At 37.4% G+C, this 18,646-nt stretch overlaps 1 protein-coding gene across 5 annotated transcripts in view; it reads right to left on the bottom strand.

Annotated features, from left to right (window-relative positions):
• KLF12 (KLF transcription factor 12) overlaps window positions 1-18,646 on the bottom strand; it is a 291,436-nt gene that overhangs the window by 107,735 nt on the left and 165,055 nt on the right. For all 5 annotated transcript variants that reach the window (XM_067466904.1, XM_067466905.1, XM_067466901.1 and 2 more), the window contains exon 4: window positions 6,912-7,047. In XM_067466904.1, the coding sequence (XP_067323005.1) occupies window positions 6,912-7,047 (136 nt within the window). The remainder of the gene's footprint in view (window positions 1-6,911; window positions 7,048-18,646) is intronic.

Raw genomic sequence — 18,646 nt, 5'->3', positions numbered from 1 at the left:
GGGTGATGAGAGCTGCTATTCAACAAAGTGCAAAGAGGGACTTGTTCCCTGTCCGCGCAGTCCCCTAAAATTACAAATGGGTGGAGAGAGAGAAAGGGCCAAGAAAAGGAAGATCAATAAAAAATTCCAGAAATGAAAGAAAAGGAAGCAATGATTTTAACCATCTTGCTAGTTTATCTTTTCAGCATCTTAAAATAAGTTATGAGTCTTTACTGTTCGGCAACTTTACTCTCTTTCTACATAACAGCTAGAAAATGTTTATATGCTTCAATCATCATGAAACAAATTTGTTCAGCCATTCACTCATTCCTTCAGCCTACACAGCTTGCCACAGGACTCTGACAAATACCTATTTCGGGAAAATGTTACCTGTCTGAGGTTATCCTAAAAATGCCACTACGCAAACATGAGATCCAGAATTCTTTAAATTCTAAGGTCCATCACCAGCAAACAAACATACTTGTATGAAAGGAAAACATATCATATTATTGCCTTTTTATAAGAAAAGGGTTTTATGTATAATGATTTTGAGATTAAACTCTGTACCAGTAAGCAGTTACTGATGAATTAATGCAATGTATATAGGACAGCAATGTGCTAGCACATATTTTCTTCTTAAGAGCTCCAGAAAACTCCAGACTCCCCACATTAATTTGAAAAACCCATTGGGGTGTGGTGACCAATGCAAATATACCAGGCTCTTAAATTTGAATTAAAATTTCATTTTTCCAGCAGTGAAAATGGAAAACTTTGGAAAAGTTGAAAAATATGCAAAGAGTCAGCATAGTGATGTGGCTTGAGTGTTGGACTAGGACTATAGGAGACCAAAATTCAAATTCTTGCTTGACCACAGAAACCCACTGGGTGACCTTGGGCAAGTCATACTCCCTCAATCTTAAGAGGAAGGCAACGGCAAACCTATTTGGAATAAATCATCCCAAGAAAACACTAGGATAGGGTCAACATATATCAGAATTGACTAGAAAACACATAAAAGCATAATTTATGCAGTATTTCCATATTCAATCTACATTTATTTTGCTGCATTAAAATCACTATCCATACTTGTTTTAAAATTGGCATCTATAACAAAACAAAAATAACATTTAAAGTATCAGGGATATTTATGGCCTCTCTAGAACAATTTCAGTTATGAATTTGTATTAGGCTGGTGCAAGGACAGAACTTTAGAAAAATTGACTCCAGGAGGCTCATATAAAAGAATCCGATCATGTTCACTTTCAAATAACAGCCACACTCTTTACTTACTCCCAGGTACGGATATAGGATTACAGTATGTAATGCACAAAGGCAAACACTATTAATAACTATTAATAAACCCAGCGTCAATGATGGAATTTGTTCCACAGGAGGCATCAGTCATTGTTGGCTTAAGTATCAGTGGATCTGCTCTGGGATTTAGTTCAAATTTTGAAAGAGAGGTCTAAGATCTATTTTAGAGATAAGATTCACATCCGCACCACTAATTGCAGTTGTGCCCAAACATGCACGATATCTTGGATTTAAGTTGCAGTTTTTTAAAAAAACATAAAAACACAGACACGAAAATAAAAGAAACAAAATAAGGAAATAAAATTTCGCATAGATAAAAATACATAAAAAACACAACTGACTTCTCCCCTCCTTAAGCCAGGGCAGCTATAAAAATACTAAAATATACTTTTATTTTATGAGTAGGATCAACTTTTGCTAAATATAGACAAATATATTAAAAAATTAAAATATACCAAGGAGTAATAGTACAGTACAAACAATTTGACCATTTTGGCTAAAATTCAACTCTTGTAATTTCATCTTTTATACATCATCTCAATATTCCCTCCATTTTATCAATTTAATTTTAATTCATCTTTCCTATATTTTAAAAAATCTATATAATATATTATTATATTTTCACTTTTATTCTCAATGTTCTTATTTCACCTATCCATTCCCCTAGGTAGAAATGAGTTCTGGGTCACCTAAGCAAATGTCTTAAATAAGAAGCTTCAGGTCATAGTATTACACCAAAGGTGTAAATTGCCACTTATTTCAGACTCAAATGAGACAAAAAAACCCCACAAAACTCTGAGACCCTATCTCCAAATAAAGCAGGCCTTCGTCACTCAATGTGTCAGGAATTTTTGCACTTTGTACAGATTTTCCCCCAATTTTAATGTTTTCTTTACTTTTTTACAATTCAGAACTTTTTTGTAAAAACAAAATAACCCTCAAGGTGTGGAAAACATATTTTGCACAAAATAATTTTGGTCATATCTTATTTTACTTGCTGTTTTTGCTACTGACAATAATAATAATTTTAATCTACGTGTATGTATGTCAGTACTGACATGGAAGACAGAGAGTGTGTATGTGTGTAGAGGTTTTTCAACACACTTGAAAGTATATATATCCATTCTATGATAACCAATTTGTTTATAATATTTCACAATACAATAGGAATTAGTTGAAAGTACACACCATTCTTAAGGAATATTGGAAAAGGCTACTTTTCTCACTATTTATCAACATTTATTAGGAGATGTCAGGTTTTGTATTCATAGTACCATCACTTACTTGCTTTAACTTGTCCTCATTGACAAATCTGACTGGTTCTGATATTATACTGGAAATGTTAAAATGAGATCCAGCTGTATTATTAAAATGTTATCTTTATCAGGGATTCCCCAAATGCAGAAGAGAGCAATGAATATCTGTTAGAAAGAAATAGTGCTGAACAAGTTTTGTGTAATTTAAGACTTGTATCTGAGAAAATTAAACAGGGTTACACTGAAATGAAAAAAGAACAGTTGCAGATATTATTTTAATTTAAAGGGCAATTTATTTTGATTTTTGAATGGAGCAGTCTTGAGGAATCTTCACTGAAAAATATTTAGTGAAGCTCTATTAATACAACAGTCTCTTGGTATCTGCTGGTATTTAGTTCCAGAACCTCCTGTGAATACCAAAATCTGTAGCTGCTCAAGTCCCATTATATGCAATGGCGTAGTAAAAGGTGGTGTATATGAATGGCACAAATATGATCATTTGAAATCCGGTGCTAGTAAAACATGAGAATACTTTTCTTTCTTATGTGATTGATATGACATACAAACAAACTAGGATGTCATATAAGGTCCTACTGTCCAAGAAACACTTTCTTATTACATTTTAGTTTTAGTTTTCTATGCAGCAATACCACATAATACAAATACAACACCGCTAAATACAATACAAGTGCAATACACTAAACTATATTCCCAACTTACTTACTTGCATAGTGCCTACCAACACTTATCCCCATCCACCACCCAAACATATATGACATTCCGATTCCTGGACTAGAGACACAAATCTATTCTTCTGTCAGACAGTCATTTATAAACAGCTTACAATTCAAAACTCATAATCATTATATTCCCTCCACCCTCTCTCCCTCCATCTCCTTTTGACAAAGCTTAAAAATGGCTCTCAAGCCTTTACAAACACCTCTCAGGACTTCACAGAGGTGGACCTTGGAGTACTACTTGATGTGCCTTATAATCTTGTCAAATCTGGTTAGTTCTGCCTTGGTCAACAAAAATTGGCACATGGAATCATGCACCAGTTCTACCCTGTCATAAAATTTAAACTCACCAGACTGTAATCACTTTAGTATTTTGTTGTTGTTGTTGTTGTTGTTGTTTTGATGTGGGCAGCTCTAGCCTTCTATCTGTATGTGCGTGCACACTTTCAAGTCACCTTCTGAGTTACAAATTTTACAGAGCTGTTTTTCCAGTTTCCTCCTCTGCACCCCTATTCCCTGGTAGTATCTTATCTAAGTATTAACCAGGGCTGACCCTGCTCAGCTTCCAATATTGGACAAGATCTGGTGCCTTACTACCGCTAAAGTGGGACATGAAAACTACTGTCATTTTTGAAGCATGCTTTGCTTACAACCTTTTGATGTAGAACCTCATTTTTTGTTCTTGGCTTTCCGCAGCCTTGACCCTCCCTGAGTGCTGCCATGTCCACTTATCCATTCCCCATTTGTTTGCCTGTAGCTTCCCCCCGCTGCTGTGATGACACTCATGTCCTGACTTGTTCGCTAATACTTGTTCTCAGTTCTTATGGGGACAGCCTTTCCTAAGGCAACTGCAGCAACAAAAAAAGCTTTCAGCTAGCCCAGGATTATTATGACTGCCTGTCAGTGGCATGCTTTCCCTCTTTTGCTCCCTGATGAATATTTGCTACAATCAGCATTTCTAATGCCTCTGATCAGTGCACTGAATTAAGAAAGAAAGAAAAAAAGGAGGGAGGGAGGAAACACTCTGCCAGTGCAGGTCAGAAATAGTTCAACAGTACGGCTTTTCCCGATGCATAAAAACAGCACTCCAGAAACAAGAATTTATTGCAATTGCACTGTTAAGTATAAACTTGGGACTAGATATATTTTCAAAATATTATTTAACCTATTTTGGAAAAAAATGAAGACATTGATGAATACTCTTGGCAACCTAATTCTAATATTCTGTTTTAATTCTATTTTATCTTTCTCAAATGTTCTATCCTTTCCATGAGATTTTTCATGGGTGGCTGACCTGGATTGTTCCCAGATCGTGCACATTTTTAGCACTGATACAATACTATGCTCTGACCCAAACGTACCTAGATGACTGCAGTTCAAAAGCACTGAGGAATGAATATCTGCTTCAATGAATAAAGGAACACGTGGGATGGGCTGCCTGACTATTGGGTTGCAAAACAATGTTGTAACACACTGTTATTGTAACAACATCATAACCTGATCTAATATTTCAACCTGACCTAACATTGTGAGCTGTATCAGTGGAGCAAGGACGGGTCAATATCACTTTAATCTGCTGCAGTCATCTTCAGCAAACAGTTTAAAAAATGGAAGACTTTGTTTCTCCCGTATGGTGCTTTGAGATACAGAATGCTGATTCAATAAATAAAGGAGGAGGAGACAACAGGACAAATTCAGATGTCAGAATGAGACAGAACACTACAATATTCTGCCTTGCCGAAGGTAAAACACACTGGCTAATCACTTCTATTTGCATTCAGTGGCTAAGCAAACAACAGAGCTTCTGTTCATGCAAGATCTAAACTAGTAGGATCCAGACTCTAGCATATCCCTTCACAACAGAAAAATTGCCCATAGGTTACTTTTCTGGTTTGTCAAGTTAGAGATTCTTCAAAGTACTTCTATTGAGACATCATACTAAAAAAAATATTGGTGCCTTACAGGTATTTAGGGCCTCTAGCCATAAATTTTCCTAGTTTCCAACAGAACTCACAACCCCTGTGGATGCGTGCCATAGTTGCAGGCAAAATGTCAGGAGAGAATGCTTCTAGAACATGGCCATACAGATTGAAAAACCTACAACAACCCAGTGTTTCCAACCATGAAAGCCTTCGACAATACATACTAAAAAAAACTATGGAAGGAAAGTCTATGGTTTGTTTAGCTATCTCATTAAGTCACTGATCCTCTCATAACAATTAATAGTGTTTTACTTGCGCTTTGATAACATACCAGGAAGCTGATTCATTGGGGGCTAGGAACCAGTTAGCCTTTGATCTATTCCAAATTTATCATGGTAATGTGACTTAGGGGTCCATTTATATTCATTCAGCCAACGATCTCCACCATACCTTCATAACATAGATAGCCCATATGCATAATATCCCAATTGTCATTCCATGCTTCACATATATTACTGAACAACTGGTCTCTAAAACAGTTATATGGTAAATTAAAATGAAAACAGGAAATTAAGCATAAAACAAATATCGATTAAACATGCAGCACCATCAACAGCAAAATACATTGGGTCATCAGAAGGCAATATTAAATCATGACACTGGGAAGAGGACCTCTAGAGACCAAAAACAGCTGTAACTTCCTCTCTAAAGAAACCAAGGCTACAGATCAAGCATGACCAAACTTTGGCCTTCCAGATATTTTGGACTTCCACAATTCTTATCAGCCAGTAGGCTGGTTGTTAGGAATTGTGGAAGTCCAAATTATCTGGAAGGCCAAAGTGTGGCCATGCCTGTTACAGATACAGGATAACTCTCTGAGCCAACACTATTGAGAAATTGCTATATCTAACAGCTGATAATATCACTTATGATATCAGCATTTACCTTATGACCTTGTTGTTAGAGCCCATTTCTTAGGTAGGTTTGTTTGAATATTGAAACCATGTGAACACTGTCCCTCAGAAAATTCTTTATGTAGATACAGTGTTTTTATTTCCACATAAAGCAGATTACAGAATTTGACCAGATAACATAAATTGCTGAACAGTGCTATTACTTTGCACCATTTACAAAATGGGAAATATCATATTGCTCCATATGCTGGTGACATTACCTTGCTGTGCCTATCATTTCCTCATATAATCTGCCTCCAAGGCACATGTATACACATAGACTGAAATACTGACTACAAATTCTACAGGAACAGAACTATTCTGAGGAAATTCAAAAACTTGATCACCTTTCTCCAACGTGTCTTTTTGCCCAACAGTTTGAAATATCTCTGTGCTGAAAGCAAAACAGATATTACCTTCATAGTAAACCACACAAGAGATTAAACAAATTATCTTTAAAACCTTAGGTAATTTATTAATATGCACCTGTTTCACAATTAATTAGACAAGCAAATGAAAACTGAAAATCAGCTTCTAAAGTCAGACTAGTAAATGTCTGTGAACATGGTCCACATGCCTCTGCTCTTCTAGATACAGAATGTAGTCTGATTCTACAGGTAATGCTAACTAACAGGCTAAGATTGGCATCTCTACTCATTCAGATGCAGGATGTCTACAGAATGTCATATGACCAGGTGTTTCCATGAGGCACCATCCGCCTTGGCATCACCCTGAAAACTCGATACTTACTCTTGAACTGCTCTGGCTATAGAGAGGGCTGTAGATCCAGTTTCATTAACACTATCCAAGGTCACATTTGGCAGGTCATCATCATCACTGTCACTTTTAATTTGTCTGGGAGATAGTCCACGTGGGTCCATTTGTGCTGGGAAAGAAGGAGACACAATGGATTAAAACAAGCACAGCGAAATTAACACCACCCTGGAACAAAGTTAAGGTAGACATTCTCAGCTTATTCTGCTATGTACCATCATTATCTTTATTATTTCTATTTCACTATTTCTATTCCACCTTCTGTCCTCACAGGGTTACACGGAACATTTGCAAATATTGATTTACACAATGAACAATTAAAAGGAACAATTAAATAACTAAGTTAAAACTCAGTAGTCAGCTACTATATTCTAGTTTTATGATGAAGATATCAGGAGAAATGATTTCACGTTTCTGGTTATGCTCTGTGCCAGGCATAGTAGACTAATGACCTCCCAGATTGTATTAGACTTCAACTCCCATCAAGCCTAGCTGGTGTAGACAATAGTGAGGAATGATATATGTGATCTGCCATCTGAAAGGCAACATGTTTCCAGGGCTATGCTTGTTTTACATACATACAGGTACATACAGAATTATTATGTAAGATAATGTGTGCATTGAAATATAGACAGCTGAAATTTCACATCCCTAGAAGAAATATTCTGGTAGTATTTATCTTGTGGTAAATTAGTTTTGATAGCACATTGATTTTTAAAACACACTAATTGCAAGACATGTAAAAATCTCTATAATCTGCAGTACCAGGTGGATTCACTAGGGATGCATTTACACTGTAGAATTAATTCAGCTTGACAGCATTTTAACTGCCAAAGCTCAATGCTATGGAATCCTGGAATTTTTACTTTGTAGAACTACATAGCATGTCAGGGGAAGTGGTGTCAAACTGCATTAATTCTATAGTTTAGCTGCACTCTAGCTTACAGGCACATGCTGCTCAAGAGCAAGAATGCTGGGCTAAAGCTGAGTTTTCCTCAAGAGTAATAAAACTTTAGATTTGTTTCAAATGTTTGCACTGGGACTAGCATCATGGGAGCCAAATGTTTTTACCATTCACTTATGATCATTCCACCACCAGAATAAAAATTTCCTGCTTCCATGATCATCCCTTTTCCCTGTCATTTCCCATCTTACTCCCAAGTCCCTGTTTTAAAATTCTTGTCATCTGTGGCACCACTATTTTTTAAACATCCCCATGAGTTCATTCACCCCAGCAAAAAAACAAAAACAAAACAAAACTGCCTTCCTTCATCTCAGTTATTGCTGACTTGTTCTCCACTAGTCACTCCAAAGCCCCATTTGTGCAACTGGAATGGAGGTGGCACAGCAAAAATAGTATGACAGGAACAGAATGAGCCGACTATTTTAGTTGCTTTAAAAATATAATCAAATAATTAGATGTATAGGAAGCGGAAAACAGGGCAGACACCACAGTGCTTATGTGCACACTACTGAAAGTGCCAATCCAGGGAAACTGATGTGTGTCAAGTGAATTGAGCAATCTGTGGAAATATTTCAGGTATGCTACCATCCACTCTCAACCTGCATATTCTTACTTTATAATGCTAAAATATAATATGTGCTTGAGCATCCGCTTTTGTTTGATGACTGGACACCTGAAACTTGGCATGACTGCTAAGAAAAACTTGTGGGTATTTAGTTTTTAAAACTCATTAAGTAATTTTAATCTATTTAAATGTGTCTAGTAGCCTGCACTATTACTTCAACTACTACGTGACAGAATAATCTGAGTCTACAGGATATAGCATCACCTAATTGCTAAGTGGCAGTTTTCCCTAATCATGACATAACAGCTTCTGTTAGTGAAAGGGACTCTATTAAGATTCAATCTTGCAAAAAAGTGATTAGTAAAAGCTGTCGCACAGTAACAAACAACACAGAACATCAGAAAAGGTGGGGAAGTTTGCAACCAGTTTCAAGTTAAGCTCCAGAACAACAACATGCAAGACAGAACACCAATGGCATGGTAAACTAGAACAGCAGAGACTTTGGAGCAGAAACTTTCATAACAGGATCAACCAGGGTAACAATTGACAAAAATGGGAACAACAATAGTGGGGGAACATTTATTTTCTTACAATCTACACTTAAGATTACAAATTGTTAATCACAGTGGACTTTTTGTTAGCTTCTTGCAACTACTGCTACGTAACCAGATAGAAATGAGACATTCTAGTGATGTGTTGTGGAAAGATTCAGCTACCCCAAATCAAAAGCCTCACAAGAATCAAAAGCCGTTCAGCAGTGGAACTCTCTGCCCCGGAGTGTGGTGGAGGCTCCTTCTTTGGAAGCTTTTAAGCAGAGGCTGGATGGCCATTTGTCAGGGGTGATTTGAATGCAATATTCCTGCTTCTTGGCAGGGGGTTGGACTGGATAGCCCATGAGGTCTCTTCCAACTCTTTGATTCTATGATTCTATGATTCTATGATTCTAAGACACGCTTATGGGTCACACTCTCCATTATTTCAATTACCGCTAATATAAGTAATCTGTGCAATGTTGACAGTGCCATAATAGTTTATTATAGTTTTTGGACATCACATTACAAGGGTGAGTCTACCCATGAAAAGCCAGGCGCTTTCTAAAAAATTATTGCACATATAACAAATAATGATATTGGGTGCCTTCAAGTATGATAGCCCTTGGACGAACCTGTCACCAGGTTTTTTTGGATAGATTTTGTTCACAGGTGTGTTGCCTTTGTCTTCTGAGACAAAGAGAATGTGACTTGCCCAGGCTAATCCAGTGAGTCTCCATGGCCAAGTGATTTGAACTCTGGTCTCCAGAGCCATAACCCAATGCTTAAACCACTACTTCATGCTGGTTCCCAATAACTAGCAGGGTTACTCTACTGTTCTAAGAATTTGGAGATCAAACTAAATATTTTTGCAGTTCAATTCTAAAGATACTTTCTCAGAAGATGGGTGCAAAGGTTGCACTGAGTTCAATGAACTGACTCCTATTAAGGTTAAAACTAAATAATATAAAGACCACACAGTTGCAGGGCAAAGTAGCAACTCTGTCTCATCCCCTCGCTTCATAACATCTGGTAAATAAAAACCAAAAAATGGGATGTGATCTCATTATATACTCCCACACTCCATTGAGTGCTGCTATAAGACTGAGAAATTCAAAGCAGAATGACATTGTGTCACATCATTTTGTTTATTAGACATTAATGTCAGAAGTGAGGAGGAAGGTGTACTGATCTAACTGCACAGCATCTAGTTTCAGCTGAAGTATGCTTAAGACCTTCAGGGGGCAATTACATCGGTACCATTTATTTGTGCTCGTACAGAAAATGCCATCCACAGCTAAGGATATTTCAGGAATGCAGTTTATCCACATTCCAAAATATCCCAACATGTTGATGTGAACAGGATCCACTTCAGGATCTACTTTTCTATCAAATTATCTGATTATTTTCTCCCTCACTCCAAGTACACACTTGATATATAACTGGATGGAACTGGAAAACAATCGAGATCCTGAAAACTGGGTTGAACATTTTCTGGGAAAATGTCCCATTTTAAACATGTGTAGCAGCTTTCTGTTCACTCCAGCTAGGTATAATCTGTAGGTAAAGTGAAGTAAAATGCAAAAAAGAAAGCATTTTATGTGGATTCCTAAAATCCAGAAACACAGAGAAATATTAAAACATCATGAAGTTCTACTGGCCACCCACAAAACTAACACAGACCAAATTCCCCTTAATTCATTCAGCCCAGCCCACAGAAATTTACATAGTAAAAGATGGTAACCACTTTACTAGTAAAAGAGAGACTGACAACCATGGTATCACATTTATACAACAAATGAATTGCAAAAATTGCAAACACTAATCTCCTTTTTAAAAAGCCACAAATCATTTTGACTGTAGGCTTCATAAGCAGAATAGTTTTTGGTATTGCAATAATAAGGCTGAATGTACGAACTATGCAGGAACTCATAAAATCCGTATCTAGGTATTAAATATACAGCTCTGGGAGAGATTAAAGACAATCCCAAAACATCATTTGTGCAGTTCAGATCATAGATATGTTGTTCTGTCTTAGCTGATGGGCACAAAAATAGAGGAAACTCTTTTTAAATCTGATTTATTTATTTGTGTATTATTGTGTTAATTGTTTTTTTAAATGGCTGTATGATGTTTGCATTGAATTTTTGCCGCTGCTTGCTGTTAACCGCTCTGAGTCACCTAATGGCTGAGAAGAGCGGTATATAAATAAAGTAAATAAATAAATAATAACATAAATTTATTGTAAATTTACATATTCATAAAATATAAAAAAGCTCATAGCAGATATCATTAACAAACAGTTTTACCAGCAATGTTATACACACCTGAAACATGGGCAACAACGAAATTAAGAAAAGGAAAAACTGGCGGCGACTCTAAGTGCAATGGAAAGAAGGATGTGTGCCACAACCATCAAAGATAAAGTGAGCAATGAAAAGCTGTGTCAAAGAACCGGGGTACATGACGTGGTCAATGAAATCTATGAAGCAAGAAGAATATGAGCAGGGCATATAGCATGAACAAAAGACAACCAATGGAGATGTCAACTAATGAACCGCATACCAGGAGACCAGAAGCAGCTCTTGGGCAGACCTTGTATTCAATGGGACGAACCAATGGTTAAGCTAGAAATGGAAAAAAACACAAGATCGTATATTTTGGCAAATGGTAGATTTGCGTGAAGCCCAAAGGAGTGGATCGACAACAAATCGGATAGGATAGGATAAAATATGAAATAAATCTATATATACCTGGACCAATACAATAGTACCTAACATCTATGCAATAATTGTATATGACTATACCCTCCCCTCCTCTCAACCTTTTGTTGTGGTGACTTCTTGTCCTTCAGGTTGGGGACATTAATATACAATTCCATTCTTCCTTCCTAATACATGGTTTTTCTATTCTTCCTTCTGTCCTGATAATAATTATTTAGTAGGCCTGGGTAACAACGGAAAAATTTGTTTCTAAAATTGATTCGTTTTTTGGGGGTTTTTGCGTTTTGTTATTTAAAATAATTACAAAATTTTCCTTTTAAAAAGTTCGATATTTACGAAATTTCGTAAATGGTAAAAAATTAACAAATCGATTTCCGAAACAATAACGAATTGATTCGTTAATGGCGGACGCGACCGCGAAATACGCTAAAAAACCTCCAAAAACTTCTGAAGCTTCCCTCTCCCTCTGTTGTTGACTGTTGGTGTGATATTATAATTTTTTTCACTAATTAAACCATAAAACTGGCACAGACATGCGGAAATAATAACGAAACGACCTCAAAACAATAACGAAACAAATACAATAACGAAATACGAAGCATTTACAAAACGTATTTAAAAATTCGTTTTTTAAATAATTGCTCCAGAATGGTTCGTTATCGTTTTGTAATTGAAAAAATTAACGAATTATTAACGAATTACGAATTAACGAAACGAAACCGCCCAGCCCTATTATTTAGAGATTCCCAAAAATATTCTAACAGATTAAATTTTGAAGCCTTCTATTAAAACTTTTCGCTCTTTTTTTTTTTTTACAAAATTTAGAAATGGCTCACAGTCTTTGATAAAGTATGTTGTGTTTTTTCTTCGTTCATCATTGCTAATTTGTCCATTTCTGCTATTTTAAAAAAATTAAAAATCCATTCTTCTATTTTTGAGAGGTCTATCTTCTTCCAAAGTTGTGCATATAATGTCTGTGCTGTTCTTATAATGGAGTGCAGTACTTTGTAGTTTAGTGATTTCGTTTGTTTATTTGACATTTCCAATAAAAATAATTCAGGCTCCAATTGTATCTTTGACTGAAAATTTTCTTGCAGTGTTTTTGTACCTTGCCACAGAATTTTCTTGCCTTTTTACAGGTCTACCACATGTGAATGAAGTTCCTTTTTGTTCTTTATATTTGGAATATTTGTTGGTTTTTCCCTTATGCATTTTAGCAAGTTTTGTTGGAGTTAGGTACTAACTGTTCATCATTTTATAAAAAAATTCTCCAAGTTCATAGCACAGAATTTTATTTAAGCCAATAGTTCACATTTTCCCCATTTATCTAGTTATATGTTGTGTCCGACATTTTGTGCCCATTTAATCATGTATTCCTTTATCAGTTCTGATTCCTTTTCCATCTTCAGTGACACTTTATATATTATTCAAATAAGGTGTTCTTCGTTCCTTTTCAAATTCTGTTTGTTCTCATTCAAATCCATTATTTTTATAGTCTAGTGTATATCTTTCGTTCAGTTGCCTATATCTGTACCACCGTAAGTAAAGTCCTGCAGAAATAAACATCTCTTCAATAGAAGTTAAGGTTGTCTGCTCTCAACTTACATGAATGCAACTCAAGGAAATACAAAATCCATTGCTACACAGTTCATTAATTATTTGGACACTATGGGATCACATACAAACCACTAAATTTGAAATCATGCGTCTAGAAGAAAGGTTCTTAGAACGGTTGCAAGGATAAAAGTTCATATAACCATATGTAGTTAGCTTATCTCAAGATAAGAGAATTTTTGAGCTGTAATTATCGAACATATTTCATAAATGATGTAATAAACCATCATCTTCTGTCTGGCACTTTTGTTACTGATTACAACACAGAAGACTAGTCGCTTTCTTCCTTGCAGCTGCTTGAGTAGAAATGTCTAAATGTTGGAAATCAGAGGAAGTAAATTAGATAATTGGTAGAAAAGAGCGTGGAACATTGGCTATTAGAAAAACTCACTTATAATATAAAGACTTGTAATAGATGCAAAAAAAAAGATTACACATCTTATGAAGATTGATTCTATCAACAAAAGCTTGCAGCAGCTTCAAACACTGAATGGCCAATGGGACCTCTAGGAAGATACATTGCACCTTGACTCTTCCATTCACACTGACAAGCACCCAATAAACTAGATCAGTTAACATGAACTAAATACTCAGTTCTTGTGGGTTTTTTCGGGCTATATGGCCATGTTCTAGAGGCATTTCTCCTGACGTTTCGCCTGCATCTATGGCAGGCTTCCTCAGAGGTCTGCTGGAGCTGGGAAAAAAAGGGGTTTATATATCTGTGGACTGACCAGGGTGAGACAAAAGGCTTTTGTAAGTTGGGCTAGGTGTGAATCTTTTCAACTGACCACCTTGATTAGCATACAATGGGCTGACTGTGCCTGGAGCAAACTCTTAATGAAAGGTGCTTAGAAGTCCCTGCCTGTTTTTCTCTCTGCTGTTTTAATTTTAGAATTTTTTAATACTGGTAGCCAGATTTTGTTCATTTTCATGGTTTCTTCCTTTCTGTTGAAATTGTCCACATGTTTGTGGATTTCAATGGCTTCTCTGTGTAGTCTGACATGGTGGTTGTGAGAGTGGTCCAGCATTTTTGTGTTCTCAAATAAAATGCTGTGTCCAGGTTGGTTCATCAGGTGCTCTGCTATGGCTGATTTCTCTGGTTGGAGTAGTCTGCAGTGCCTTTCATGTTCCTGGATTCTTGTTTGGGCGCTGCGTTTGGTGGTCTCTATGTAGACTTGTCCACAGCTGCATGGTATACGGTAGACTCCTGCAGAGGTGAGAGGATCCCTCTTGTCCTTTGCTGAACGTAGCATTTGTTGGATTTTCTTGGTGGGTTTGTAGATTGTTTGTATGTTGTGTTTCCTCATCAGCTTTCCTATGCGATCAGTGGTTCCCTTGATGTATGGCAGGAACACTTTTCCTCTGGGTGGATCTTCATCTTTACTCTTGTGGCTTGTTCTTGGTCTTTCAGCTCTTCTGATGTCTGAGGTGGAATATCCATTGGCCTGTAGAGCCCAGTTGAGGTGGTTCAGTTCATCTTGGAGGAGATGGGGTTCACAGATTCTTTTTGCACGGTCTGCCAAGGCTTTAATGGTGCTTCTTTTTTGACTTGGGTGATGGTTGGAGTTTTTATGTAGATATCTATCTGTGTGTGTGGGTTTTCTGTAAACGGTGTGACCCAATTGTTGAGCTGGTTTACGGATGACTAGGACATCTAGAAAAGGCAATCTTCCTTCCTTTTCTTTTTCCATAGTGAACTGGATGTTAGGGTGGATGCTGTTAAGATGTTCCAGGAACCTGTTGAGCAAGAAATTTGGCTAAGTCATATGTGGGGGACCCAATGGCACTCACGATTGGTCTGAGTGGGGTAGAGTCCTTATGGATTTTGGGGAGTCCATAAAGCCTGGGTGGAAGGGCTTCCGATTTACATAGCTGCTGTCGTATGTCGATGTTGACTGAGGAGTTTTTAATTAGAGTGTTGGTTTTTCTGGTTATTTTGGAAGTCCCCCGCATATGACTTAGCCAAATTTCTTGCTGCACAGTTACAAAGCCACATTGGGCTCACAACACACTACATCAAGGACTCAGCCCACTTCATTGAAAAAATCAGCAATCTCAAGCTAAATACAAATGACATACTGATCAGCTTCGATGTGGTGTCTCTATTTACCATGGTCCCAGTTGCAGACACCATGGCACTCATCAACCAGAGGTTCCCAGAAGACATCACGGCGCTGTTTCACCATTGCCTCACCACCAGCTATTTTCAGTGGGACAATGAATTCTACGAACAGAAAGATGGAGTAGCTATGGGGAGCCCTCTCAGCCCAGTCATAGCTAACTTCTACATGGAACAATTTGAAAAACAAGCTCTTGAAACAGCAACCAAAAAGCCCACTATATGGTTCAGATATGTGGATGACACTTTCACCATTTGGAGCCATGGAGAAGAAGAACTCAACAGGTTCCTGGAACATCTTAACAGCATCCACCCTAACATCCAGTTCACTATGGAAAAAGAAAAGGAAGGAAGATTGCCTTTTCTAGATGTCCTAGTCATCCGTAAACCAGCTCAACAATTGGGTCACACCGTTTACAGAAAACCCACACACACAGATAGATATCTACATAAAAACTCCAACCATCACCCAAGTCAAAAAAGAAGCACCATTAAAGCCTTGGCAGACCGTGCAAAAAGAATCTGTGAACCCCATCTCCTCCAAGATGAACTGAACCACCTCAACTGGGCTCTACAGGCCAATGGATATTCCACCTCAGACATCAGAAGAGCTGAAAGACCAAGAACAAGCCACAAGAGTAAAGATGAAGATCCACCCAGAGGAAAAGTGTTCCTGCCATACATCAAGGGAACCACTGATCGCATAGGAAAGCTGATGAGGAAACACAACATACAAACAATCTACAAACCCACCAAGAAAATCCAACAAATGCTACGTTCAGCAAAGGACAAGAGGGATCCTCTCACCTCTGCAGGAGTCTACCGTATACCATGCAGCTGTGGACAAGTCTACATAGGGACCACCAAACGCAGCGCCCAAACAAGAATCCAGGAACATGAAAGGCACTGCAGACTACTCCAACCAGAGAAATCAGCCATAGCAGAGCACCTGATGAACCAACCTGGACACAGCATTTTATTTGAGAACACAAAAATGCTGGACCACTCTCACAACCACCATGTCAGACTACACAGAGAAGCCATTGAAATCCACAAACATGTGGACAATTTCAACAGAAAGGAAGAAACCATGAAAATGAACAAAATCTGGCTACCAGTATTAAAAAATTCTAAAATTAAAACAGCAGAGAGAAAAACAGGCAGGGACTTCTAAGCACCTTTCATTAAGAGTTTGCTCCAGGCACAGTCAGCCCATTGTATGCTAATCAAGGTGGTCAGTTGAAAAGATTCACACCTAGCCCAACTTACAAAAGCCTTTTGTCTCACCCTGGTCAGTCCACAGATATATAAACCCCTTTTTTTCCCAGCTCCAGCAGACCTCTGAGGAAGCCTGCCATAGATGCAGGCGAAACGTCAGGAGAAATGCCTCTAGAACATGGCCATATAGCCCGAAAAAACCCACAAGAACTGAGTGATTCCGGCCATGAAAGCCTTCGACAATACAATGAACGAAATACTTTTCTGATCTTTGTTTTAGCTGACACAAATGGAAAGAAGTGAGGGAAACATCTTCCTTGAATGGGTTTAGATCCCTAAAGATAATACTCAAGGTGAAAATTTAAAGAACTGCAGAAAGGCTGACAATTTTTTTATCTAGATTCATCATAGCAATGAAAAATTAGATACATATTGACCTTAAGGCTTGAAGAGTTTCAGGAAGTATGGATTTTCAGATCTGTCATGATCCCCTTATCTCTAAACCAGTTTTCCCTTAATGGGGCTACTACAGTTATTTTATCAGTTATTCTGGTCCATAACCTCCATAATTTCATTATTGCAAATGGTCAGAGATAGGTATATGGGTATCAAACCATCTGGAGAGATCAATATTGAGGAAAGGAGTTCTAAATGGAAAGCTCTTTATTTGGTAAAACAAACATGTAGTAAGGATGTTCTGAAATGCCTCCTCCAGTATTGTGTTTATATATCTGGGAGATAGATCGATAGATCGATCAATAGATAGATAGATAGATGACATGGCCTAGGAAGCGTCTACAGACAACGCCGGCTCTTCAGCTTAGAAATGGATAGTACCACCCCCCAGAGTAGGACACAACTAGATTTAATGTCAGGGGAAACTTTTACCTTTACTTTTATCCCAATTTAAAAAGATGCTTGCTGTGTACAGCTGGAGTATAACACACGTCAATACCAGTGCTGTCAAATTTCCAGCTCTAGGGGTTTCCACCCACTCTGTGTAGGCATCGAACTGTCAGTGTGACTCTAAGCAAGAAAGCAAATGTCCTTTATTTCATATAGCACTGTGTGTAAATGGATTTTTTTATTGCCCTCCAAAACTTAGGTTGAATGATACCTTGTGTTGATGCTGGAGCAAGGATCTATCATATAGGGAATGACAAGAGACAGAAGTGAGATGTGCTCTCAGCCCATAACCCTTATCTTGTTCAAAAAGGAGTTAGAAAGGCAGATCTCCTTCATTTCATGTTGTTTTTGTAGACATGGAATACTCAGAGGTGGTTTGCCTGTTCCTTTCTCTGAAATACATACTATTGCTGAGCTTTTCAACCCCTTTTTGCCCAAGAAAATTTTATGTGATCCCAGGTGTTGTTGTTCTTGTTGTTGTTGTTGTTCTTGTTGTTGTTGTTCTTGTTGTTGTATCTTGATTTCTCTCTCTAAAAGAGACCATATGGGCATATACAGAAGTATATAGGCATATAAAATAGGGATACAAATCAAACTTTTTAAAATAACAAATGCTTAAATCAGTGGATACAGAGGACCAATTCTACCATAGCAATATCAATTACTGCATGCCAAAGTTCCAAGCAAGTTTTAGGACCCACAATGGATACCAAAACCCATGGATGCTTAAAGCCCATTATATACAAAAGTGTAGTAAAATGATGACCCTTATATAAAATGTCAAAGTTAAGGTTTGTTAACTTTCTCTCTCCCTCTACTTCCCCTCCTGTCTCTATATATCAAGCTGTGGATGGTTGAATTCTGGATACAGAGGGCCCATCCTTTTGTTAGCTGAAAGTACATTAATATGCAATTCTTAAATAACAAAAAAAAATCATTTTTCTTCCAGCAAGGGGGTGCTGTTGGAGAGTCCACACAAAGCCGTGACCTTATTTCAAAATTCCTCTATTTTCTCTCTGCATTTTTCTTCTCTTTTTCTAAGACCTCAACTTAAAGATTTTTGTCATCAGAG

The sequence above is a fragment of the Anolis sagrei genome, chromosome 3 (genome assembly GCF_037176765.1).
Source record: "Anolis sagrei isolate rAnoSag1 chromosome 3, rAnoSag1.mat, whole genome shotgun sequence".
In the NCBI taxonomy this organism is placed as follows: Eukaryota; Metazoa; Chordata; class Lepidosauria; order Squamata; family Dactyloidae; genus Anolis; species Anolis sagrei.
The sequence above is the reverse complement of the archived record's forward strand: the minus strand, read 5'-3'. Positions and strand labels throughout refer to the sequence as shown.